At 41.0% G+C, this 27,987-nt stretch overlaps 1 protein-coding gene across 2 annotated transcripts in view; it reads right to left on the bottom strand.

Moving 5' to 3' along the window:
- PIEZO2 (piezo type mechanosensitive ion channel component 2) overlaps nucleotides 1-26,981 on the bottom strand; it is a 291,112-nt gene extending 264,131 nt beyond the window's left edge. For both annotated transcript variants that reach the window (XM_040076457.2, XM_058422237.1), the window contains exon 1: nucleotides 26,895-26,981. In XM_040076457.2, coding sequence (XP_039932391.1) covers nucleotides 26,895-26,958 — 64 coding nt within the window. In that variant the 5' untranslated portion in view covers nucleotides 26,959-26,981. The remainder of the gene's footprint in view (nucleotides 1-26,894) is intronic.
- Between the last annotated feature and the right edge of the window lie 1,006 nt (nucleotides 26,982-27,987).

The following is a 27,987-nucleotide window of genomic DNA, read 5'->3' on the forward strand; positions in this document are numbered from 1 at the left end:
CTCAAATACTGATTTATTCCAACTGATACTTAAGATTACAGATGAAAGCACCTTATTTTCACCTGCTCGCAAAACTGTGTTTATAGTTTCATTAATTACAGATTATTTGCATGCTAAGAATTGTAAATGCTTTGCTTCTCTGTTCTCTAGTTAAACAGAGGATACCTAATTCCTAGACTTACGTTTTATCTGAAACTACTTTTTATGTTCTTTCTGATAGCTTAATCCTGGAATTAATTCAGTTAGACAAAATAAATGCATTTTTTAGTCAATATTTCATGACCTTACCTACCTCGCTTGAAGCAATAATCTGCCCAAAGACACAGAATAATGAATCATTCATAACTAACTGCAATATGAAAGAGTAGAAGAGCCTCCTTTAGAAGAAATTAAACCTGATCGTCTAAATGACTTGCATTGAAAAGATTCAATGTCAAATGAAAGTTGTAAAGAAGAATTAATTTGGGGGTTCGGTGAAGGTATAAAAGGGAGGGGGAAGAAGGACATGAACAAATTCCTTTTGCAAAGTTCACCTCTAAGCTTACACCTTATGGACAGATCATAAATCCTCTTCTGACTGCACTGTACTGATGTCAGGACCTAGGAACTACTGCAGGTGCCAGGCAAGAGCCTTCCCCTCGCTTCAACACCCTCTTGCTGCCTGAAGATGGGATGGTGAGCCATTTTGGGAAGAAGGAGCCTGTGATCTGCAATAGCCTTTGCTATCAAATTATCACTGTCTATTAGGAATGTGTTATTGATATCCTGTAAAACAGCTGAAGCCCAGGCCATTTTCTTGTTCTGTAATGCAACAAACACATCATTTCACTCAAAACAAGTGGAGCCTGCTTGTAATTAAACTAACATCTGTTGAAACTTAATCCACTTACTCAACTTCTAATACATGCAAGCTTTTTGCATTAATCTATTATCCATAAGGATGTTCTTTGACCTGTGCTTTGGCACTAGTAAAGTCAATGTTGACTAGTCTTGACTATAACTTTAGACCCTGTGCTTCAGAAATTACTTTTGCCCTGGGATTCTCATTTTCCGGTCTAACAAATGATACAAAATTAGAAGTTCACCCTACTGGTAAAGATTCATTTGTTGTTCTATTTCTAACAGAAATATTACATGCTTCATTTAATCTTCAGAAGCCACATTTCCTGACTCCCAGGGCTCATAAAAAGCAGGGAAATTCCAATTGATAACAATTTATATATTGGGTTTGTACTCTGCTGCACATCAGCACATTTTTGCAAATAGGGCAGGTGGAAGGAGATAAGAAATGTTCTGTGTGGATTTTCACAAATTTTGTCTTCATTTCTGGTAGCAGAAGTTCTCTCCTTAGCATCTCCCTACAATACAAGTTTGCCAGAGGACCTTTGTTTAAGGGCCAAAACTGTTTCTCTTTTAGATTTTTGGGGCATTTTTGGTAGGATGGTTAGAAGCTAGGTAAAATGAGAAAAGACAATCACAACAATTTAGGCAATGAGCCTGTGATGCACAAATACTCTTAGAGAACAGAACCTACCACAACAAGAATTGTCAAAGAACTTACTCAGGATCAATAATGATTTCTGTATAATAAGCAAAAGATTTCTGAAGATCTAGGACAGCAGCAAAACCCATAGGTCAAAGGACATTATCCTCAGTATCTTCACCCTGTTCCTGAATTGCAATAAATAGAATGTAACAGTCCTCTGTAATCACTAATAAGATTATATATATCAGAAACCCTGAAAAAGGTATTTTGCGAATGAAGGAAGGCTTAAAAAAAGCATTATGCAATTAAGCTGGAAGACCTTTACGTGCTGAAGAAAAGTGAGATTTTCATTGCTTTTCTTTTTACCCTTTCTTTTTAATTGCCTTCATTGCATCATGGAGTATGAGGATTACGTCACAGGCCCACAGGGAACTGTGTAAACAGGTGGGAATTAGTTTGGAAAAGTCACTAGATTACCTGCACCTGCAAATTACACTCTGAAAAGAAACAGATGGCAATTCAGCTTTGCACTGCTGCCTCCTCTACACCCACCCCCAAGAGCTCTGGTAATGTATCCACTGAATGTTCATTCTGCATCTCTAAGCAGAGAGCTGAAAACATAATGGGAAATTTTCTCTAAGACTGAAAAATATGTTCAAGCGTTTCACATGAATATCAAGTTTATATGGTCTTAAAATACACGTAGTTAAAAAAGGGGATTTAAATGATTAAGAATAATCATTGGTCTTGATGCAAATATCTGTAAAAAATTGGGCCCAAACTAACATAAATTCTGGTTTCATGATGCACTAGTTAAAAATGTCTGCATTCAGGAGCTTTCAGTTAAAGGAGAGAATTTAGGAAGCCTTATTTAATGACAGTTCTGCTCTGTAAATATGATAGAACAGACCAGCTCTTGTTAAGGAACATAACGTCTTGAAACACAGTTCCAATGTTTTAATATTTTCTTTCAAATGCATCTCTAAACTAATTTCTTCTGTTTTGTTTCTTCTGTGAAAGAAGTATACAAAAATATATATTAATGTCAAAAAGACTCACTTTCTGCATAGGTACCCAACTTGGGTAAATAAAAAGACTGGACAGAAATAACACTGAAAATATGGAAGAATAAGTAAAACAAACCAACCTTTCTATTTATTCACAATGCACCAAAGAAAACAATTAAAAGAAAAATATCAGCAATGCTGTAAATTCTTAGGAAGAAAATATTTTAGAATAATTAACTTCATATATTAGCATCTCTTCTACTTTAATGCTCCTCATCAAAGTAAAATGGATGGAGCCTCCCTCCCTCCAGTGAGGCACCTTTGCAGTATCTATATGCAAAGAGGGGAACTCAGAAAGCTGTTGGGCTTTTCAAGTCAATTTCTGTTTTCTGCTCCTGAGTGATAATCAATAAACTGAAGCTAGCGCCAAACAGAATTGAGGTTTGGTGGTCAGGTGTTACCTCTGTCTCTTGAGGCCTGGACATGCTACGAAAAGGCACCATGTCCACCCAAACAGATTGAAGGGGAGAGCAAATATTTTCACTTTTTCTCTCCAGAAACCCTTGTTGTTGACTTTGAAGCAATCAGACAATATCCAGAGAGAAATACATGAGAATACAGGATCTCCTCATTCCTTTGTTGCAGCAGCGAAACCCTGCCTGCTCTGCACAACCAGAAATAATTAGTCCGGATTATGACTTTTTCTCATCCATTTCTTTAATTGTTAATGTGGCTAGAAAGGTTTTCTTTTCAGGTGGTTTTCTAATGTAATTCATTCATGCCATCTGTCAGCACCTTCTATTGCTTTTAAATGGCAAGGCAAGCTCTCAGCACATCAAGGTGCACAAAACATTTTTGCCTTTGTTTTGGTTACCCCCGGAGGAGATGGGAGCATGCCAGCCACACAATTCAGCAGGTTAGCAGCAACAGCGAGTAAATAGCTTGCAATTATGTAATGCACATCTGACAGCCCTACTTGGTGATGCCTTGCTGGTTTTCAGCCACTCTGCAGCAATATATTTCACTGGTATTTTTACTGGCAGCATGATAATTTAAGTCTGGTAAAAAGCCCCTCTAGCAAAAAAAAAAAAAAAAAAAAAGGAGACAAGGCTGAAATTAACCATTAGTACATGAATGTTAAGGAAAAAAAAAATCTTCATTGGACACTAAAGACAAAGGGGAAAAAAGGCACAATAAAATAATGTATATGGGGTCTGGGGGGAAATTTAAGAACATGCTTAACCTATTTAAAGCAAAAGTCTATCCTTGATACTGGGAGGACTCATGAATATAGTTCATTTAGTAGGAAAAGCTAATCAACTCATCAATCAGTAAAGGTAGCATAAGAAGATAAGTACAAATACATAGGGTAAAGAAAAAATTGTCATCCTTTTGTGGTTTCTATCAAAAAAAAAAAAAATCTTACAAGGAGCTTCTAAAGCAAGAAAAACAGACATGGAAAGGTATAAAAATTCCGTTTTACCAAAATCAGACCCATATAATAAGGTTCTTAACCAGTGCAGACAATTGCAGTAAGTCTATGTTTCTATTTCAGCTTTACTAAAGTAACTGATATTTTACATGGGAAACAAATTAAAACAAGTATTAAAATTATAAAATGGAAGTGGCTACAGAAGTGATCTGGGTAATGCTGGAATTACTTTCCAGCTGCAGAAAGATCACCAGCGAAGTTCCTCAAGGACAGCTCTTGACATGGGCTCTACTGTTTTTTTAGTTGACTTGGCAATTAAAATACAAGTGATAATGAAGCTTGCTAATAACATAGATCAGGAAGCTACACTCGGTATGCAGAAAAATCAGTCTCCCAGAACTGCATGATCATGAGGACTCAAAGAACAGGAAAAATTAATCAGTCCAAGAAAACAAGCTGCTGTAAATGTGGTTGAGTGACTATAAACAACAGTGTTTGCTCTATTGTCAGATCAAATAAAACCCGTATGACATTGCTGAAGAGAGTGTGTAATAAAAGGTAATTTCACTGGCATAGGAATTATATCAATCACTGATAAAACCACATCTAGACAGGAGTGTACCTGTCCATTCAATTGCCTTCCTTCAACCCAAAGTAAGGCAGATGATTAGTAGAAGACCTAGAGTTCAAATTGTTCAGTCAAACAAAAGATAGAGAAAATACCAGGTGTCTGTAAACATGTAAGGAGAGTAAAGCCAAGAGTGAACAGAGAACAAAAGCTATTTATGCTAAAGAAACAGGTTTCTTGCACCACAATAAAAAGGAACAGGTTGGCTATAAAGGAATTTTTGTTGGGAGTCAACAGGGTTTTGCCCTTGGGTCGAGTGATGGAAGGCCAGGAAAAACATTCTCAAGGAACTCAAGCGAAGGGCAAACAAAAGTTTGGTTTCTAAGTGGAGTTTGGTATGTTTGTGTGGAGACCATACACTGCCTCAGCAAGCAAGCAGAACACATCCATGAATCAGAAGGTCTCTAAAGAAACCTATTCAGACATACCTGAGAGCTGACAAAGGTGGGTTGTCACTAACTACGTGTTTAGTGCAGTGCTGATGCGCAAGCTCACGTATAACAACAGATGACCGACTTCAGATAACACATGTAGATAGCTAAAGGGAAGAATAGGAGAATTTTCTTTCCTTTTTTTTTTTTTTTTTTTTTCTTTTTATTTTTTTGGCAATAAGATGGGCTGATGTTTTACCACAGAAGAAGTCTCTCTCTAAGTGTAGCAGGTTATGATGGCTCTGTTTATAGTACCTTTGTTTGCAGTAGTTCCTGGCACTTCATGCATTTTTCATGGCTCTTTCTTGTTAATATACACAGTATTCCTTGGAGTGCCAACAAAAAGGGCACTCAGTTGTTACCAGCCTTCTGTCACTGTTTTACCGACGAAACAAGTAGCAAGAGCAGCAGCTTCTGACAGTCCTACAGGACTGCAACATATTTGTGGTGAAAGAAACATGACAACTTAACTGTACCACAAAAGAACAGACACAAACACAACTTTCAGCCTAGCCACTGATAACCACAAAGGTTTGCAAAACCAGATTTCCTTGCTTGTGCACACAAGAACACAAGCAGTTCTATGCATATATCCTTTAACACATATTAACACCCTGTCCCCATGAGCAAAACCAGATATAATACACAAGCAAATGCTGATCTGCATACATGTTTATTGTTTTGCATATAAATTTTCAGAAGCAAGATTCAAAAAAATTGACAGAGCACTTCAGGAGGCACCCTGACCCTGAAGAGTTTTTTATGAGGCTGTCTTAGCAAGCAAATCTGAGGATGCATTACACAGTTTACATAAATCTTTCCCTATCAAAGCTTTGTTCCTACTTCCTGCCAAATCAATAAATGGTCTCTGCTCCACTCAGCAACTCCTCTCCTGCACTCACTTTCATGTTCTCTCTCTCAACTCCACTATAAATGTACCTTTTTCCTCCACATACATCTGGCCCCAGACTATACACTTTTCATGTCATCAAAGAAGGGCAAAATTCTTCCCTCCTTTCACAGGCTGCAGCCTTCTACACCAAAAAAAGAGTAACAGCCAGCAAGTCTACTGTCAGTTACCCAGGACCAGCTCAGATTGCATCAGATACAGGATTCAGTACTTTCTAAAAAATAAGGTGATTTTTATTTTGCTGCTCAGCTATGTTTGGCTTAGAAACTCATTTTGAGTTTCTGCATACACAAAATCAAAGCAACGTGTTTACAAAAAAGCCGTTCTAATCAGCCCACGCTAGCATTCAAAATTCTTAGATGAGTACAGCTACAAGAAAAAAAGATTAAAAAAAAACCACAAAAATTTCTAGCAAAGAGTCAGCATCTCAGTGGGGACAAGGCTAAAGAGTCCCAAGAGTATTGCAGCCATAACTGCAATAGTTTATCCCATTTCAGTATTTCACAGTTGTCCAGATAAACACGTTCCATTTTTCAAAAACCGACTCAGAGCAAATAAGTGTTTAAAAATTCTGCAGGTTTTCTCCTTTCCAGAGATCACTGAAACAAATCCATCTTCAAGTTTTACCTTAAAAATGTTCACATTTAAATTAAAAAAAAAACCACAACACACTAGCAATAAGAAGGCAAAGTTAAGTTGCTATTTTGAAATATTATTAAAGAATCTTTATAATACAACATACAAACTAAGTGAAACAGAAAGACCCCAGAAACAAGCAAGTCTTTTCCCTCTGAACAAACAAAAAGTAAATGCCAATATATTAGCTTCCAAACTTTAAAAAAATTTTTAAGGAATTAGCTTTCAAGAATGTACAGCATTTTATTAAGTATAAATTAATACAGTAATATAATATGAAACATATAACAGACATACTTGTGTGAGTCCTTTAGATTGGTGTATGACAACACCGCAAATTTTTTTTACATGTCCTGAAAGAAGAAATGTAAATACCTAATTTCTGCACTCGTGCAAGGTCACAGCCCAGGGAGACATGAAATTACTAAAATAATATTCCCAAGGAAAATCAAATTTCCTGAAAAAATACAAGAATACAGTTAATTTACAAAAAGTTTCTCTGTGCAGTTATGACACTGGTTTTCCTTTTAAAGTTGTTAGAAAGCACAAGAAAGAGCATATTTCTCCTAAAGTAAAAAATAAAATAATTCAGAAACATAAGACACAACTGAGCAGACCCTTCCTGGGTAAATGAACCACCAAACACCATTACTGGCTGGCTGACCATGGTTTTAATGAATCAGAGAGCCGCTGACTCATAAAATGAGAATGTATTTCACACTGGCTGAGTGCCTGATTCGGAGCTCACAGCATCCTTGGGGTCACTGTGAAACACAGTCAAAATGGAACGATGGGACACCACCGCTGCCCTTAGAGGCAAACCATAGTAACTCAACAGCAGCCATGCACAAGTGGTGACAGAGGAAGAGGGAGGTGGTGGAGCCAGGATCTCTTTGCTGATAATGTGGCAGGGGCTGTCGTGGCCCTGACATCCAGCACAGCCCCAGGATTGGCAGGAGGGCAGATTCTCTGTGCCACACACCAGCGTTCCCAAGGACCCCAGGGCTGCAGAGCCAGGGGAAACTCTGTCCCAAGACAACAAACTCCCATCTCTGCTGAGCTGACAGCCATGCACATCATCTCCAGAAGTGCTCAGCCTCAGGCACAAAGTCCCTGTGTCAGCTGAGGGACGGCCATTCTTGCTGGTGACAGCCCCACCACTACATACCGTGGTGGGTCCATGGAACCACATGCAGCCCCACGTGGGAAGAACAAGTTCTGAGTCAGGCAGTTGCTCTACTCTGCTTTTTAAAGTCAGCCCTCCCAGAGCAACTCACACCATTGGCTTGCTCCAGTTTTGAGAAGCCAATCCTAGACTGTCCAGCCATTTCTTCACTCTCTGCCATTCACCTTGGAGACAACCCCATGCCAAAGGAAGGGTGAGGAAGAAGGATGGCAGCAGGAATGCAGACAAGTGAGCATCTCAGAGACCTCTGTGAACCACAGAGCCCAAAGTAGGACACACAAGGGAGAGAAAAGCAAGGATGGGGAATAATTTCTTGGGGGGAAACAAAAAATGCTCCAGCACAATAATTTGCTTGGGTGGGTATTTTGTTCTTTTTTTTAAATGCAAACCAGAATCAGCTGATTCCCAAAGTAGGCGAGTCTGTACCTTGACCAAGTTAAGTTGCAACAGGTAATATTTACCACAGATCCTTCCACAATTTCACTCATCTCTGGGAAAAGCACATTAAACCACGCTAGAGGCAGATATTCACAAAACTAGATTGCTATCTCCAAAGTAAAATCCTTCACCCCCTGAAATCAAAAAGAAGCTCAAAATAGCAAATTCCGTTCTGGAATGTGTATTCTTCACCACACCCTCTTTTCAACACTACTGCTTATCACTTTTGGTGCCTCTTCTTGTATGCCTAGTCACCTTCCCAAAGGTGCTCTGAAAGACTGACAAAATAATCTTTGTCTGTCCTCTGAATTTCCACTTCTGTTTTCATGGCCTGTTAGAAGTAATCGTTAATTCTCTATTTCTGCATCCCTTAATTCAGTTTTTTTTATGGAAGTCCTGTCACCTCCTTCCCAGTAGTTTCTAGAATTCATACATTCTTGCTGGCCACCACAGCTAACATATTTTCTACTGAGTTATTTGCTGTTTTTATTATCACTCTGCCAGCTGGCCTAGTTGGCTATCTTCTTTAGCTTCCTATCCTGCTTCCAAACATCATTAATCTCCTTGAACTCCTCTACTCGTTTCCCTATTTCTCAAATGAGACAGTGATTTCTTTGCCCTTTGCTTTTTTGCTCCTACCCCATCTCCCACTCTATCTTCCTTATTCTGTGTACTCTCAGCCCTCATACTCCATTTGCCTGCTCTCCTGGTCTTTGTGTAACCGCCCTTATCTACCTGCCTTCAAATACTTTGTAAACTGGGTCCTAAAACAACCTGAAACACAAATACTCCTACAATCACATTATTATGTAATTATCTTCCTCATTCATTGTTCTCTCCTGTGACATTTAGCAGGCCAGTAAATTACACTCCATTTGTATTTCTTCAATTGCAATTCAGTTTGCTTCCAATAAAGGCGACTGTTCCTCTGGAGTCACACCAACACAATCCCTATAACCCATGACTCGCTTTTCTGGAAAAATGACAAGCTCAGAAGCAGACCAGCTCCCACGTGAGGACACATTTCTACAGAAGAAAGAGTACTGGGTTTGCATAGCCTGGTTTTGGTAGCAGTGGGGCTACAGCTTGCTCCTGTGGGCAGCTGCTAGAAGCTTCCACCATGTACCACAGAGTCAATCCCTGGTGGCTCCAAAGACAGATATGCTGCTGGCCAAGGCTAAGCAAATTAGAAACAGTGGTAACGTCTCTATGATAAGAGATTTAAGAAGAAAGGAAGGAAAAAAAAAAGGTTGTCATGCTACTGTAACTATGGCCAGAGAAGAGCAGAGTGAGAACATGTGAGAACAACTCTGCAGGTACCAAGGTCAGTAAAGAAGCAGGGAGAGCTGCTCCAGACCCTAGAGCTGAGATTCCCCCGCAGCATGGGGTGATGACCACAGTGAAGCAGCTCTGCCCCTGCAGCCGACTGGTATCCCCAGGGACACAGCGATCCACCTGCAGCCCATGAGATCCACAGGGTGCAGAGATCCACCCACAGCCCGTGGAGGAGCCTGCGCCCATGGAAGGATGCCTGGGAAGGGGCCGTGACCCTGTGGCAGACCTGTGGAGAGAGGGGCCCTGCTCCCAGGCTGGAGCAGCCTGTGCTTGGAGAACTGCACCCCATGGAAGGGTGACCCACACTGCAGCAGCTTGAGGGGGACCGGGGCCCCTGGAGGGACTCACGTCGCAGCAGTTCACAGAGAGCTGTTGCTCATGAGATAGAGCCAGGCCAGAGAAGTTCATGGAGAGCTGTCTCCCCTGAGAGGGACCCCGCGATGCAGCAGGGGAATAACTCCTCTCCCTGAGCAGCAGAAGAAACCAAGGGTGATAAAGTGACCATAATCCCTATTCCCCATCTCCCTGCACCCTTGGTGGCAGGATGGAGAAGAAAGCAGGGGTGAGGGGGGAAGGTGTTTTTAAGAGTTTATTTTACTTCTTTTTGTCCTGTTCTGGTTTTATTCTCAATAAATTCACTTCCTATCCCTAAGTTGAGTCTGTTTTGCCCTTGATGGTATTTGATGAGTGATCTCTCCCAGTCCTTATCTTAACCCGTGAACCCTCCGTTAAATTTTCTCTCCTCTGTGCAGCTGTGGGGGGGAGTGTGAGAGCAGCTTTTTGTGGCTGCCTGGCGTCCTGCCAGCATCAACCCGCTACAGATTTTTTTTCTGGAAAATGTAGGCAGTATTTTACTGTGAGCTAGGGAAATCTGTTTATCTCTTGATAGAAGAGTTAAAATTCACCCTCCAGCTACTTTATATATACTTTAAAATGCCTCCTCTGTGTGTTCAGAAACCCTCCTAGTTATATAAAAAATAAATCCATTCCCACCACTATGCCTGAATTTTTAGTATTCTGCTGTCTCAGTCTTGTTCCAGGCTTTCATACTTTTTCACATGGGAGGACAACACATGGTAAAACTCCTTCACCTACCAATTCTAGTACTGGAGAAATCATTAATTTATACCTCTGCTACAGATTTATAGCATTTACCACAAAAGGAAATTAGATCACTTCATGTAGTAAAACTAGATACATCTACACCCTCACATTGTTATCAGCTGATTAACTTCACTACACATTAAGGAATTCAGTAATGCCATGAAGCCAACATAATCAGCAAGATAATCCATTACTACTGCACAGAAGATAAAACTGGACTTCCCTCTGCAAAATCTTGTGCTTTATAAGAGAAGCATCACCCAGCCAAAAAACTAGGCAGTATTAACTGGTGATGTCTGCACAGGTAATATATATATTTTTTTTTTCTTTTTTTTTTAACCAAGAGACAAAAAACCTTTCTGAAATCTTTTAAAAGACAGTCATTCACAAGTTGCTAAAAAGAGAGATCTTCAGAAAGAAACACACATTAAGCCACACATGTTTTTAGCAAAGGCTGCGCAGATACTACAACTGATGACACTGAACATTGGCAACTGTGGTTATTTTCTGCTAGGCTGTCTTTGACTCACAACCCAGCAGATGTTTTCAGCAGTTCATGTTCTGAACCATGCAAACCATTTGCACAGCTTTCTGGATTTGACCACAATAAATTTATTATACTCACTGAACATTTTTATTCTCTTTATGATTTTTTACTAGCTTTTTTCCTCTCATAGCTCTTTCACAGGATCTTTGGATTTTCTAGCACATGCTTTCACAGAGACCCTTTGAATGCTAAATGCTTCCATTTCTACTGCCTAGGAAGACAGCAAAAACAATGATGGTAGTGTTCAGTCTTATCTATCTGTCTCATGCATGTACCTAACAAAATCAAATTGTTACCATTGTACCATGATTCATATTCACACCTCAGTCATATGGTTAAGTTTTTTCAGATTATTTTTCTTTTAGTCATTAACTCAATTTCAGATTTGTCAGTGCGCTGAAAGTAACTGCTTTCAAGTTAACAAAACCTCATTATCTATCTAAGAAAACTCTTGGGGGCTAAGTCTGACTTTTTCCCCCGCCTGTTAAATACTGGCAAAAAATTCTGATTTCTGTTACAGGATCGTCATTTAAATTATTAGGATATAGTTGTTTAATATGACCACTTTCAGCAATTATGACTCAAAGAAACCATCATATTGCATCTTGGCTATAATTATTTTTAAATTATAAGATATTTCAGGTAACACTATCCATTCTATATTTGACTAACATTATTTCCAAAATAAGAAGAGAGATGATTACTGTGGGATGCTGACCACTCAAAACTCACAAGAAATCAATGCAAGATACAAAGATTCAAATACTACAAGGTCATTTGTGTCAGAAATAGTGAGGCCACCAGGACCAGGGCAGTGATTTTCCTCCTGTACTCAGTACTGGTGAGGTCACACCTTAAATGCTGTGCTCAGTTTTGGGCTCCTCACAACCAGAAGGACATTGGGGTGCTGGAGTGTGTCCAGAGAAGGGCAGTGGAGCTGGTCAAGGGTCTGGAGCACAAGGCCTACAAGTTGCAGCTGAGGGAGCTGGGTCTGTTCAGCCTGAAGAAGAGGACACTGAGACCTTACCACTCTCTCGCCTACCTCAAAGGACATTGTGGCAAAATGGGCATCAGTCCCTTTCTCCAGGTAAAAAGCGACTAGAGACCAAGAAAATGGTCTCTAGGCACACAAGGGGAGGTTTAGCTTGGATATTGGGAAAAATGTCTTCAGTGAAAAGGTTGTCCAGTGACAAAGTCACTATCCCTGGGCATATTTTAAAGACATGTAGATGTGATGCTCAGGGACATGGTTTAGTGGGGGCAGTGCCAGGCCAACAGCTGGATTTATAAAGGTCTATTCCAACCTAAATTTTTCTATTCCATCCTACTCTACATTTCCTCTACCTTATTAGTTATGACCTCTTAGAAGCGATCTAAATATATAGTGAGCATTATTATACCGTAACATGAAACTGAGAGGGAGCCAGGGTGAACTGCCATGAAATATGCAATCTTTGCAGAGTTTCTTTTTTGCAAGAAAAGTGCAAAGGACAATATTAAATGATAGAGGCAATTTGTTTGTGGTTTTTTTCTCAGAACGCTCAAGATTCATGAGGGACATGAATCTGGCTTTCAGACAGCAGCAATTAAAAAAAAAAAAAGGGGGGGGCACAGAAAAGACTAGCAGCAAAGGCTACTTTGATAGTCTAAGGAATCTTTTTGCCATGTTCATGACAAGAGACAATTATGTTACTTCTTGTGGCAGGAGCCTTTGAAAAGCAATGTTTGCTGCCAGGATTTTGATAAAAACCAGCATGAAACAAGTAACTTTAATGTGTTAACACTAGCTCTGCGAACAACACCGACAGTATCTTCACCTACAGTTATTATTAATCACTTCATGAAAGACACTTCCCTCCTCTTGTGCCCAAACTTTCTTAATGTCTCCTTTGCTGTTTGTGTGCGCCCACAATATCATTAATTTATTGACATCATTTGCAGTCATACACGAACCAGATGGCTTCTGCTGACTTTGAGGTTGAATCTCAGATTATTTCTAATTTTAAGTTTAAGGAACAGTCTAATTAGATACAAACATACCTCAGTAATGAAGAGAATGACAAGCTGATTATTAGTTGTCTGAAGTTACAACAGCAGTTTCTTTCTAATTTGGTGTTACATCTTTGTATGATTTGCTCAACTGTGTGAAGATGGTGTGTTACATGTTATCTAATTTATGGAATTCAGACACTGGCTTTTCCAAATAACCTTCTGGCGCTGGCAGCACTTGTTCTTGGACAATTGCCTTGGGAACCATTATGGTGTTTAAAAACAAAAATAAAATATATATATATTTGCATCATGCATGAAAGAATTGGCTGACCTGAAATGTGAGATTTTAAAATCGATTAACAATCAATTAAACAAATCCTAGCTGTGAACACCAACATGTCAAAAAATACAAATACTAATTCTTGTAAAAAATGTTACAAATACACTTATTACCTGAGCCTATTTAATATTCACTACCTCAAGGAAAGAAGAATATAGTGTACATTGACCTTGATTTACCTTGCTAATTTTAATAGCAATATGAATTTAAAAAATTCTACTCTTTAGCATGCTCATCCTTCCCACCTTTGGAACATTTGATTCATTCCTTACGCACAGACATGGGATGCAAAGAGGAAACCTGCTGAGTCTGATGGGTCTCAGCCATCCAAGCAAGCATGATTCAGTAAATTACATAGAGTCTGACAATTCTATGAATAAGGCCCATTTGACCTAGCTTTTTTCATTTCTCACACATAGGAGAGGTACACCTACTCGTTGCTAGAATATCAGACATATGTGAACATTTTGGTTACTCAATCTTTATGAAACTCTAAAGCTAAAATTACCATTATTTTTAAAACATTTTTTAAAATACACACTATTTTGATATTTAAATATCAGACATAGGTTTACTTTTTCAATGTCTTATACTTAGAAAAGAAGATGATCCCACAATAAAACATGAGTTTAAGCAGCAGATGACATAGTACATATTTTATTTGCAGTATTGCATGGGGGATGGTGTTATTCTTTCAAAGAAAGGAAAGGGCAACAGATGCAGACAGTGAAAAACGTGAATTTTAAAGAAGACTGTAGACAAAAACTACAGGAAGACTTGAGTATATTTCCCACAACTACAACATCATAAAGAGCCCTTAAAAATTCATCTGGGCAGGTACAAGTACACCAATTATTGTCTTCCATGTTTTAATCACCTGGCACCCAAGGGCACCCCTGTGCAGAACAAGAGAAGAAAACGGTGGTTGTATGTAACTTTTGGTATCAGTCTTTTACCAAATACTACATGCCACAAACAGTTCAACTTTTCATATGGCTAAACTAACACCTCCCATGCTTCTTGTAAAATGGCAGAGGCTAGGGAAGGGAATTTCCAATGTACATTGGGCTGACCCTCTAAAAGCAGCACAGTTAACTCAACACTGCAGTCAAAGAAATAAATAATAAATCTTGCACTTTTCAGGGGAAAAAACATGGAAACAAGTCCTGGATTGTTAGATTTATAGATTCTGGATAAATAGATAGCTGGATTTATAGAACCCAGTACAACAGATTCTTTGAATGATCAGCACAAAGTGTTTCATATGGCCAAAATACAAGCCAGATTTTCAAATACTTGTTTCAAAATTGCAACCCAACAGTAAAATAACTACTGCTAAAAGTAATTTGTCAGTACTACATGAGATGGAGGTCATGTAGGAGAAAAGTATGCAATAAAGAAACATGCAGAGCTGATTTTTTCCTGTGGTTTTAAAACAAATTAGCTGTCAAAGATATGCAGAATAACACGAAATACTGACTAATTAAAAATATTCAAGTATGTGAACATGATTGCTGGGAAAATAATGCCAATAATTTACTGGCTAGTTAGCTCCTTAGAACAGCCAGCTTTGGACAGTTCTTGAAGTAGGGAATAAACTTTGTAGGTCTTGTATTAATTCATCATTCCATTCATTGCAAGTCAGTGACTGATGGCGGTGCCAATGTTGTGGAATAACATTCATTAATAATCAGCACTTTCAGATGAGAAACCCAAGTTCAACTTTTCTGAGCTTTTGGGTGCATTTTGTATGCACCCAAACAAAGCAAATCAAACATGCTTTACAGATACAGGCTAAAATTAATTTATTTATTCTAAAATCAAGAATTTAAATCTGCACTCTCATGAGATTTGAGGTACCAGTGAGTTTACACAAAGACTGAAGAAACAAATCCTACCAGCAGGACTTCCAAGATCTGCTGCTACACAGTTTAGGACCAAAACTCAAAAGCCACAACTAGAACATCTTGAAGAACATACTGAGGCATCCACTTTCATCTGAGGAGAGAGATTTCAGGATTTACTGCAAAGACTTAATGCTTAGGTCCTTAAATGAAAAGGAAGAAAAATTCCTACAAATTCTGCCTGGGTAGCAATGCTGACTGTTCAGATATAATAACCAAACATCAATTTATTTTTACTTGTGAGCCTTTGATCACAGCTTGAGAGTTCAGGGCTGTTTTTTGGGATGGCTTTTTGTTTGGTTTGGCTTTTCTCTTTTAAGGAACAATAAAAATGGTAAATGTCTACTTTCTGTTTGTCACACTCAAACAAGGTCAAAAAGTTCCAAATACAGTGTCCCTTGAGACATTCAATGTAAGCCGCTGGGCAAACAGAGCATAGCCAAGGGAAGGGACTACTCCCTTTCCTCAGCTATCATTTTGGCCCCTCTCAGGAAAAGAAATATATTGATAAACTCCAAAAAATCCAGAGGAGGGTCCCAAAGACAGTGAAGGCTGAGGGACCTGGGCTCATTCAGCTCCAAGACACAGCATTTTTGTGGTCACTTCACAGCAGCCCCCTGACCTAAGACGAGATTATAGACAAGACAGTTCCAAGCTCTTTACAAAGGTACCTACTGAGATACAACGGCTAAAAACATAAGTAAAAATTGGGGGGGGATATAAGAGACAAAGGGAAATAAAAGAAATTAAATCCCAATGATTGTGAGATTAACTAAGCACTGCAAGAGGGTGTAGACCTCCATTCTCAGAGATTTCCAACACCCAATAGGAAAAAGCCCTGAGCAATCACAGTTAAATTCGGTGTTGCATTGAGCTGGAGATTGGAGAGATCTCCCAAGGTGCCTCCCAGCCTGGGATGCTGTGAGGAGGGAAACTGAAAGAATGACCAATGTCCCTCCCATAATCACCCCAAAAACCTGGGGCAGGGGTGTGGCCAAACTCAACTGCTTCAAAAGAATGCATGAGAAACCCAAACCGAACAACTGTGGAATTACTCGCCCCACAGTCTTTCTCCTCAAAGCAGAGGCTCACTCCAGTGACATGGCTAGCTCATTCTTTATGTTGTTTTGGGTTTTTTTAAACAACTCTTATATTCTCATTTCTGAGTATTTCAAGGACGACTAGCACGCATTAATTATGCAGGCAGGATACTCCGGTAATGAGACCGTCTTGTTCCTTCCAGTTTGCAATATTGTGTAGCATTGGGACAATCTTACTGCTATTCCATTCCAAGAGCAACAGGAAACAGCAAACTCCACTGGGGGAAGAAACAAACGGAACTCCCCCAAATACAGTAACAGTAAATACAGGCAGGAAATAACCCAATATTCTTCTTCTGCAATTCTAGCATCTCCAACTGCTTCATCCTCTGGGGCACACTAATGACCACTTGTGACCTCTTGCCATTTCCTCACTACTGCCAGTATGGCTCACCCAGCAGCCAAGTTGTAGGAAACAAGATTCGTGTATCGCCTCTTTTCTCTGTTTTAAGGTGGACTTCTCTAAAGTGAGGGGTGAACTTAAATCATTAGGTCAACCCTGATTTCTACCCTCCAAATAGCACAATGGGATTGTCTTGTACCTCCCAGTCTGTCTACATGCTGTGATAAAAATGTGGGCATCGGGAGAGGCCTATTGAGGCTGCCAAAATTTGACAGTAGTTTATTTCACATAAAGTTATTATATCTCTAAGAAATTTATGCCTAAAATCTTGTACGATAAACTGCAAGGATCTTTTTAAAACACACATCAAATGAGTATGTTTACTTATGCTTTCAGCAAACTAACAAGAAAAATATTTGTCAAAATCTTCGAGCGAGTGCGAAGGTTTACGTGCAGATGGCAATGAAAAGCTGCAAGACAGGCCACGTTTATGTACACCAACAGATCACGATGGAGTTCACTCACTCAGTTCAGTAAAAACAAATGGCTAACAAGTTAAACACTACAAGGCTGGAAAACATGTGACAACCAAGTCTATATACAGGTTTATAAGAAGCCGCATAGTGAAAATCATGAACTATAGAGATTGCAGTTGAAACATATTTTCACAGTCACGATGTCACATTGGTTTGTTGGGGGTACTTGCCCAATTATACTCTAAAATGACTGAATAAGTCATAAACCTCATTATCTTTACCAGATGCTTCTTTTTTTTTTTTTTTTTTTTTTTTTTTTTTAAGTACATAGCAAAGATGCTTTATTTAAAGCAAAATTTTAAAAAGCTAATTATTGATTTCCTTTCAATTTTGAGAAAATAACTTTTGGAAGTGGTGGGTTTTGTTTACATAGCACTATACTGCAAATACATATGCCCTATATCTAGCTAACAAACTTCACAGATCTTTATTCTCCAAATTACAGTTATTTGATATTTTAAATATCTAGACAAGAAAAAAAGAGGAGGAGGAAGAAGGAGAAGAATCAAAATGACTATGCAGCTTTTCTAGCTGATAGTACAGTTATCACAACAGAATTTCTTTGGCCAACAGCACTACAAACTGAAGAAAACAATTTTATTATTTAGCATTCAGAAAAGGCACAAATATTTCTCTATGTCTTTCTATACAGAAAGATACAATTACTGCCCTCAAAGAAAATGTCGATGGTGTCAATGACTCATGCAAAACCGAAGAAAATAACTACAGTTCTATGCTTGCAACTGGAAGAGCCCTTCAAAATACATGCACCAGAAATTCTGGTTTCTGACAAATTTTTGAAGGGTTAAAACATGTAATTTCTTTTAACTTGTTGTTTTGTAGAAGTGCATTTAAGTATGTAACTGTGACTGAAATGAATGAACAATGGATTGAAAAATGTTTCTGGACACTGCTTTAAACAATATTGTCATAGATGACAACATGATCTAATATTCATTGTAACAGTTTTTTACATACATCAGGATTTGTGGAGACAAATCTCCCTCACTTTCCTTTGGCTTGTGAATTAATCTATTCTCAGTGACCAGGAAACTGTGATTCTGAAAGATGTTGTAAAAAGTCACAGATATAACTAGGGAAGAAAAGCACAACACAAACAGATGCAGCCTCGATGCAAGCATTTTGCTTGTTCCATACATTTCCCAATATATGACAATGTAATAAAAGGAAATTCAGAGTATCACTGTACTTGTTTGCTAGATTGACTTGACAAGCAAATCAACATCAGAGATGCATAATGCTATAATCAATATCACCTTTTACATTTGGAGATTTATCAATTTGGATAAAGGCCTACTATCAAACTGCAAAAGTGGGGAGGGCTACACTGCCTAGCCAGTATGTTTCACTGATCATTCCTTTCTAAGCCTTTGCAACCTCAATCTGCACTTCAAAAAAAAAGCTAAACTAAAGTTAACGTACACAAACAACCTGGAATACATGACTGCTAGCAAAAGAGTTTAGTGTTCCTCAAATTACCTAGGAGCTAATTTCTTTAATAGCACATTTTTTAAAACCTCCCCCCCCAAAAAAATCAACATTTTATTGAGTGACATTAGCACAACTAGGAAAAAGACAGCACTTGTTTTTGTTTAGGATCTCTAACCGCATAGTGTTTGGCATGTGGTTGCACAAGAGTCCAGAACACACCCCCCTTAACTGCTCAAGAAATCATTTCCAGTCACCTATGCAACTTCTGATCAAGGGATGGAACTGGTCTCCTCTTGAATACCACGTGGTACTTCACTTTTAACTTATGGTTCTGTCAAGCAATATTAACTAATTAGTGGCTTGGAAACAGTAGACAGAGTATGTAATGTCTGGAGTCCCAGGCTTTAGAATATTTTGCCCAAAAGGGAGTGGTTAGTGTGCCACTCACAAACACACAGTCACTTTAAGTTTTACTTCCTTTATAAAACACCTTCCAAATTAAAACTACCTGAATGAACTCAGGGATGAGCTACACTGTACTGTCTATACAAGTTGTAAAAGTATCCTGTCTTGAAACTCCTTTTTTCATGGGGAAGGCAGATTTACATAATCCTCACCCCTTTCTCTTCAGAACTGGACAATAGATAGGAAACTCAGAGCTGTTAATTTCTACAGTTAATCTTAACGGTTGATTTTATGCTTGCAAATGTTATTCTAAAGTGTTAGAGTAAATAGAACACTACACTGTTGTTGATTTAAGTGATTATACATACTTTCTCCCATCCAAAGGATTATTTACTAAGGTAACAAACTCAAAATGAATTAAACAGTACTCTTTTTTATTCATGGTGGAATTCACCCATGGAATTCATTGCCACAGGATATTGTCAAAATTATAACACTGCAGCTCAGAATTAATGATATAAAAGGAATCAAAGTACAGAATAGCAACCTTAATGTGACATTCAGGTTTTACAACTGCCTACTGAATGCAGGAAATAGACAGGTAAGACCCTCAGGAAAAGAAAAGTGCATTGATACAACCACATCCTGCATCAAAAGATATACCTCTATCAAACACACCAAAACAGCTGATTTATCTGACAAATTAACTCCCAGTATACCAGTTTCAGTAAAAGAATGAGAAGGTTCCCTCACTCATACTCCTGGCAGCAAAAACCGCATTTTCTCTGAAAACTTCTTGTCTACACACTAACAGCTTCTGATCTGCTTGGTTTCAGAGACCTGTCAAGATGACAGAATGAAGATCTGTGATCACCACTAAAATAATGCTACAGAAAACTTTTACCTTAGAAAACAAATCTGGATTGATTTAGTTGCAAATATTGATCAGTCTGCTGCAGTACAGGAAAAAAATTATACAGCCTCTTCCTTGCAAATCATACTTAGAGTATCTTTAGAACTGCCTAAAGATATTAGAAGGTCTAGTACTATCTACAATCTACACAGACTTTTGCACTAATTAGAATATGCTAATTTCATTCTTCACAATGGAAATTAAACAGTCTGTCTTTTAGAATGCTACAGTCTAACACCTGAAAGTATTCACTGATCTTCCTCAAGAGAAACGTTATCCTCAAAAAAAGACACCACAGCTTCACAGTGGCTATCATTTCAAAGTGAAAAGACATGCAGAGAAGAAAATGCGGAGCATAAACACTCAGCAGCTTTAGACACTTGTAGAAAAGATTTTACTGTTCTGAAGGAGAACAAAATTTGGTGTCCCTTTCAGATACAATCCTTTGGATGACACTGTCTTCTAAGAGTCGTTATAGCAACAGCAGCCACTCTGAAGTTGTTTGGCTTTCACCAGCATTTTGCAACTCTGCTACTCCAACAAACATTTTGGTAAAGATGTAACAAGAAATTATTTCAGTGTTTATGTGGTTAAAACTGTTGAACCCTGTCTCCCTGCATATTGTGTATCAGTTGTTGTTTCCTGCGTTTTTAGAATTTTAGCAAATACCTGAAATGAAAAAGCACCATAGCTACACACATACAGGTGCAATAATAGTATCATTCTCTTCCCTGATCTCCATCAGAAACACCCACCAAAAATGAGTTATCACCAAAGATACACAAGTCTGTCATTTCATGTTTTGACTTGACTACTCTGATTAAAAAAAAAAAAAAAAAAAAAAAACCAACAACAACAAAAAAAAAAACCACCACCAAAGTGTGGCTCAGTGTTGTACCTGCAATTTAGAAGAGAGGGAATTTCATGAGTGACATGATTTTCCTGAGCTCCAGCACAACAAAAAAAGGACTCAAATGCTTTCCAGTTCTGACAGTCACCAGGCAAACTGTCCATTTTCTTCAATTAACTCTCGTCAGTCAGCTGTCTCCCACTGATTGCCATTCCCACGTTCAACACTCTCGGTGGAAAAAAAGTTACCCACCAGGTAAGCCCTAACCCTTGCAAACTTGTAGGTTCTGGTTTTAGCTCATCCTGGTAATTAAGTGGATTCAAACCACTTAACAGAATGGTTAGGATAAATAAGCAGAGAAGGTAGGAACTTACGGAGGGAGGTTTTGGGGGGTTTTTTGTGAGATTCATCTTTAAGGGGTTTTCCAGCCTGAGCGCTAGGGAAGAAGCAGAGGCAGTCAGCCCGAGATGGCTGTTACACAAGAGAGAGGGATGCTGTACTTGCAGCAGACTGCTGCCTCCCCACTCGCCCTAAAACTCTTTCCTCTGGACATTCATTGACCCTAGGTGGAAGGCACAGAGATGGCAATGACATTTTGTGCGCAAGGACATCTAACCCTGCGCCAGCAAGCCTGGAAAGTGTTGCTCCTGCAAGGTTGTGTATATATGGCTCCCTCTTGACACCTTTCACCCGCTCCCATTGAACAAGGCAAAACTTCCTGTAATCAAAGAAGCCAGGTAAAACAATTTAAATCATTTGAATTGGGAGGGAAAGCTTTCCTTTTAGCTGGTTTAGGATCTCTGCGAGCTGACATCCAAGTTAACTTTTTTATCAGCATGCTGCCCACTAATGGTTCCTGGACTTTTTGTTGCTGTGACTAATACTTTTATGAGTGTTCTGGGACAACAGCAGAGTTTTAGAGCATAATGGGAAATCTGTGTGAATTTTTATCATGCTGGTCCCTATCATTCTCTTGGTACATCATAATAAATATTCCCCAATATCACCATTATGACAAAAAAAAACCCCACCAGTCTGATCTTTGCCTTCATTTCAGTAACTGACCAATTTTAGAGCATAATGAGCAGGACTTCCCCCATCTACAGGAAGTTTATTTCAACTTTAAGAATATGTCAAAGTTTTTTGATATATAGGTAAGCATAGTCACATGCAATGCCACTACACAAACTGTCCTCTAGTCTGAGCAGTCCTGCATCACAGCTTGCTATGTGGTCACTGTGACATCACCTGCAGAGACAGGCACATGAAAATCATTCAGTCCCCTGACAACTGCGACAAAATGTCATATTCTATGACCATTCCTTGAACAGCCACTTCCAGTGAAATCAATGAAAAGCACAAAATAAATAACCCAAACACAGCGTGGTTGGCTGCCTCCACAGGCTTCCCTTAGAATTACAGTTGTCCAATTTATTCTCTCTATAGGAAATGTGAGTAGCAATAATTCAAAGCAGGAAAATGCATAGGGAGGTATCGGATTCTGAAATACACTTCAAACATGTAATTTAAGCAGCATTTTAGTAGCTGGTAATGAAGTAATTCAGATATTTCCCCTTCAAAATTTTCATCAATATCTGTTAATTTGGGGATAAAAGATCACCCAAGCATCCTGTAATCTACCTTTTCCTTCCAAGACAGAACACAGACCTCACTCCCACAGAGGCACTTCCAGCAGGTGAATATATGCATTTTTGAAAATAATGTAATGATTTAAGAAATATTCTCTGTAACATATTGTTCATAACCTGAGGAGATGCTAATTCTGATTCATTCAGTATCATTCTCATGAGTATTTGTTGCTGAAAGGAGAAATAAAAGAAATAAAATGAAGAAAAATATTTCCTGCTATTTACCAGGAGTTTAAGTATTTGGCTCAAAGAAAGTAATGAATTTTTGCAAATAATATTTGAACTCTGCCACCAAAAAAACCCTAAAGTATTTTCTTTTTACCTGCCATTGCTTACAAAACCCTAATACCTGCGCTCAACCCCTTAGGAAACCCCAAACTTTCTAGAAGCTTCTACAATTCTTAGTTTATCTGGGTCAAAATACAAGAGTTCAGAAAGCAAGTGTAACTTCTGGGAAGCACTTGACTCAGGCAACTACCTCACTGAAGCCCATTTGCTGATAACACAAAATCCAACAGCACCAGTCAAAACCCAGGGAAAGCCATCCTCTAGAAAAATATCCTAAGCATTTTTTCCCCAGCACCCCATTTGAAAATAGCCATATTTTGCTTAAGAGAAAACTAATGAATTGTGTGTGAACAAAAACAATTGGAAACAGTATAATTAAAAACTGTTATCAAGTAAGCCAGCTTTGTGGTTCAAGTCTCTATAAACCAAAGAAAGCAATTACCAAAAGATTGCTCTGATGCCTTACGTCAACATGGAAAATCACTTCTTGCATTTTTCAAGCACATATGCATAACAAAAAAAGACAGGATCACACCAAGGCTCAAGCTTTAAAAGACAAAATACAAAAAGCCACTTTCCACCACCAGTGCCAAAAGCCCCCTCTCCTCTATTTTGTTATTTGGTTTTTCAGCATTGTGCTATTACAGTATAGAAAAAATATCACACCGTAGTAACCACACTAAAAAAAAAAAATCCAATAAAGTACCCATCTCTCTCGGTCTTATTACAGAACACACTACTTTATTTGCAATAAGTTTCACATTAGTCTAATTTACTATTTAAACTCTAGAATCACACTGGACTGAATGTAAAATTTTTATCACAAAAGTAGTATGACAGGATCAACATTGAAGCCATAAGCCCACAAATTAGCTTTTCAATCTCCAAAACCTTTCATTCTGTGCATGTTAAATTTCCTGCCCTCATCAGACGCTCAAGACGCATCATTCTTGAGTTTTAAATGGAAACATCTAGGCTGACCCGCACAAGATTAGACTCTTCAGTGCTACAGATGTGATCCTAAAAATTCTTACAAGGAACTGTGTTTCTTCAGCTATGTGGTACTCATCAGTGCTTGGAAAGTATTTCATCCCAGCAAAACAACATTTTTTCATAAATGCAAATGAGCATTAGCATTTATTTTAAAAGTATGTAAACTTGGTATTTATCGTATTAAGACTTAAAGCATTGACCACTTTAACAGTATTTAAAGAATCTGTTTTCAGCTTAGCAGATCTGCTATTTTTAATGAGTTTGCCACAGCTGCCATTGCCCTCCACACACCTAGTCAGGGCTCTCCAACCTCATTACTTTCTAGTCTTGGGGGGGAAAAAAATAAATAAATAAATATTATCAAACTGTAGTAATTGATCATTTTAAAATCACACACAGTGGATTCTGAACCAAAAGAACCACTCTGTATTTCCACCCTTTTGGCAGTGCCAGACACATTCACTGCCCAGACAGGGGCAGGAGACAGAAGAGCATCAGTCTCACAGTGAGTCTTGTGGCAGCTTTTCAGCTGCGGATGTAATCTCACCGTAAGTCATACAAAAAAACATCACTCTAAAAAGCCTTTTTCAGGAAGCCCATGAAACACTTCCTTGATGCTTTGGAAAGGAAGAGAGCACTGGCTCAGGGGTGGCTCAGGGATAACTCAGGTGCAGACACAAGGTAAGTGCAAGAGTGAAGCAGGCTGAACTATGTTTCACCCTAGTGAGGGCACTGCTAAGAACTTGTAAAGGGGGAAAAAATAACACCTACAGACAAAAACTAAGGCAAGAGAAAGGCTGTTTGTCCATTTACCAATTCTTCTCTCAAATCCAACTGAACAAGATCACTAGATCCAAACCCGAAAATTCCGCAGTGGGATTTCTTTTTCATACTCAAGACGGGAAGTGCCTCTTTCAGGTTTTATACTTTGATTAATCCTCAGATGAGTAAAATTTATGAGCATAAGCAATTCATGACAACATCAGTTCTCATCTGTGGAGGTATTACTGCAATGCGAAAGTACCTCTGCATTACTAAATATCAGGAATATGGACAGCAAAACATTTTATCTGAAATTGTTTTGGTACTGAATGAGTCTGGCAAGAGCCAGATTGAGCACCTGACAGAACAACACCCCTCCTATTTTAATACCACAGCAAGACATATTGTTGGAGTAATATTAAAAAAAAAATCACCTAAACACCATTTCTTTTCTAGAATCCTTTCTTCTTCCCATGTGTCTTTCCAGTAAATTCATCCTCATACTTTAATGACCTTTCAAAAATTTAAAGAAAATATGGGGCCCAACTGATTACAAAGAGGGTGTTAACTCTATGACTAATGCTGGCGCTGAAAGACCTGCCTGACACCCCCCCTACACCCCTCCTTCGCTTTGAGGGCATCTCACCACCTGCCCCATGCATTACCACCCAGCTCCTCCACACGCAGCGTGCCTGCACACCGGCCACCAAGGCACAGACACCTGGTTGCACAGGGACATCCTTAAAGCCCCTCATCTGCTTCTATGGATCAGTGGAGCCGTGCCCTTCCCAGCATCGGTGGTGGCCACCCTAGCCACGGGCTCTAGAAGGAGCAGAGAGCGGTGCAGATGCTGGTGATGTCGGAAAAGCTGCCTCCAGCTCATCCCTCATACAGGCGTGAAAGCACCACACGGCCTCAGGCAAAGCGACGGGGGAAAGTGCATTTTCACTTCCCAGGCCGCGAAAGCAGGAGGGCTGCACGCTGCGAGGCACCAGGGAGCGCCCTGGGTCCCGCATGCCTCCAGGGGACTGAGGATGGGATCCGCGTCCTCTTTCCCGGAGGAGAAGTCGGAGACAGGGGAGGTCGTCTGGACCCAGCGCATGGGGCAGCTCCCGGGCAGGCTGGAGGGAAAGATGCTGAAATAGAGAGGCGCTGGCCGCGCCACCATGGGGTTGGTCAGTCAAGGGCAAAGCCCTGGGAAGGATGCCTGTTCCGGGGACCGCTGGGCAGCGCGCTCCTGGAAGGACGGCGGGGCCGCCTGGAGAGCGGGAGTCGCTCCCGGCAGCCGCGGCGTTCGGCGCCCGCTCCGCGGGGAGCAGCCCGGAGCCCCGCGGCTGCCGCGCAAGGTACGGCCGGCACCGCTCCGCCGCCCGCGGGGGATGCGCGACGCGGGGCTGACCGTGGAAGGTTTTCTCCCCGCGCCGTACCATTCCCGGCCCCACTCCCCGAGCTCCCGCCCCGGCCGAGCTGCCCTCCGCAATCGCGGCTTTCGAGGCCACCCCATCGTCCTGCGATCCAACGGGCAATCGGGACTTACTCAGAGTTTTTTCAAATTGTGCGGAAGGCACGGATTAATATTAACGTATTCACCCATGGCTGGACACCGCGGTTCTCTTTCCAAAAATAATTAGTTTCTTGGATGGGCGCCCGCTAAGTAACGCGATTTAATAAACTGAAATTTCTGTCTCAAAATAAGGAAAATCTACCTCCTGTAAACCTCTGTAAATTTGAGAACTGCCCCTTCTGAAAGACGCTCGCTCTTCCCTTTACCAAGCACACCCGAAACCCTAACACGGCGGCTGAAGCAGCCTGCCTGGAGGGCAAACCCTGAATCTCCCTCTCTCCCACGCCTTGCCCGTGGATGCGGGAAGATGCGGGACTCGGGAACCAGCGGCAGCTGTTCCGAGCGAAAAGCCGCGGAGCCCCGCACGCCGGTGCCGCGGTGGCGAGCAGAGCCCCGCCACACGTGCGAGCCCCGCACCCCCGGGTGGAGACCGGTGGCGACAGAACTTAATAACAACGACAACAAACACATAAGAAATATGGGGCGAGTATCGAAGTTTAAAGTTCCTCGGAGAAACAGCGGGACGGGGGAGAAGCCGCGCGGAAGTAGAGAGGAGCATCCCCCAAGCCGCCGGCCCCGGCGGGCAGCGACGGCGGTCCCACTGCCCCGAGACGCGCACCCGCCCGGGGACCCACGGAGGGAGGGAGGGAGGCAGGGACGTACCGGCAGTCAAGCACACGGGCAGGAGCAGCCGGAAGGTGAGCCCGCACACCACCTCGCTGGCCATCGCGGCGGGCGGGGGTCGCGGCCGGCCGGCCGGAGAGCCGTCCCTCTCTGCGCGCCACCGCCGCTCCTAGGGCCGCCCGCGAGCGGAGCCGCCGCGGCGGCGGAGCATCGCCCGTCACCTCCTCGCCTCAGCCGCGCCGCCTCACGCCTCCCGCCGCATCCCGGCGGCAGCCCATGCAAGCAGCGCCGCGCCGCGCCCCCGGCCCGGGGCACGCACACGCCCGCCCCCTCGGGGCTCCCCCCACCGCCCTCCCCCGCTCGCCCGACGGCGCGGCCCGGCCGGCGGCACCCGCGGAGCGCCCTCGCCGCGCCGGGGAATCGCCCCGCGCCCCGCCACGCCCCGCTCCCGCGCCTCCGCCGCACCCGCCCCCGCCCCCGCCCCTGCCTGCGCGCCCCTCCGCGGGCACCGTCCCGCCGCCGCGACGGATTCCGCTCCGCGCTGGAAACTTCGCCGCTTTTCCCTAACGCCTCTTTTCGTGTTGGTTTTGGGGAGCGGTGTTAACAATTTCTTTTTCTTCACTTTTTTTTTTTTTCCTTTCGTTTAAATTTTTATTGTTAGCGGGTTTTTTTTATCTTGATTGAGGAGCGGTTCTCTCTAATTTGTTCACTTCCCGCCCCTCCTCCTCCACCCCCGTTCCCCCTCCCTTTTCAGCAGCACATTTAGGTCCACAAGAAAATTGTCGCCTGGAAAAAATATAGATCTCCGGTGGCTGGAATGTATTTGACTTTTCTGGAAAGCTTTTACCCTTTAAAATACGGTGCTGGCTAAAAAATGCTGTTGGTTTAAAGGGACCGCTTCAAGGCCCAGCCGGTGCGTCCCTGTGCGTGTACTGAATGAACCTCCCAGACGGGCTTGAAACAGCGGTGCCGTAAAATAGAAAGTTATTAGTGTTGTTATCAATACAAACGTGTTTCATTTTTGACAATGTATTGCAATCCCTCATACTTAAATGAGGGAAGTTTAGATTGAACATCGTCTTCTTGGGGGCACTGCTATGGGTAACTTCACTCCCATGCAAGATCTGGGGTA

This window comes from Hirundo rustica, chromosome 1, assembly GCF_015227805.2.
Source record: "Hirundo rustica isolate bHirRus1 chromosome 1, bHirRus1.pri.v3, whole genome shotgun sequence".
Lineage (NCBI taxonomy): Eukaryota > Metazoa > Chordata > Aves > Passeriformes > Hirundinidae > Hirundo > Hirundo rustica.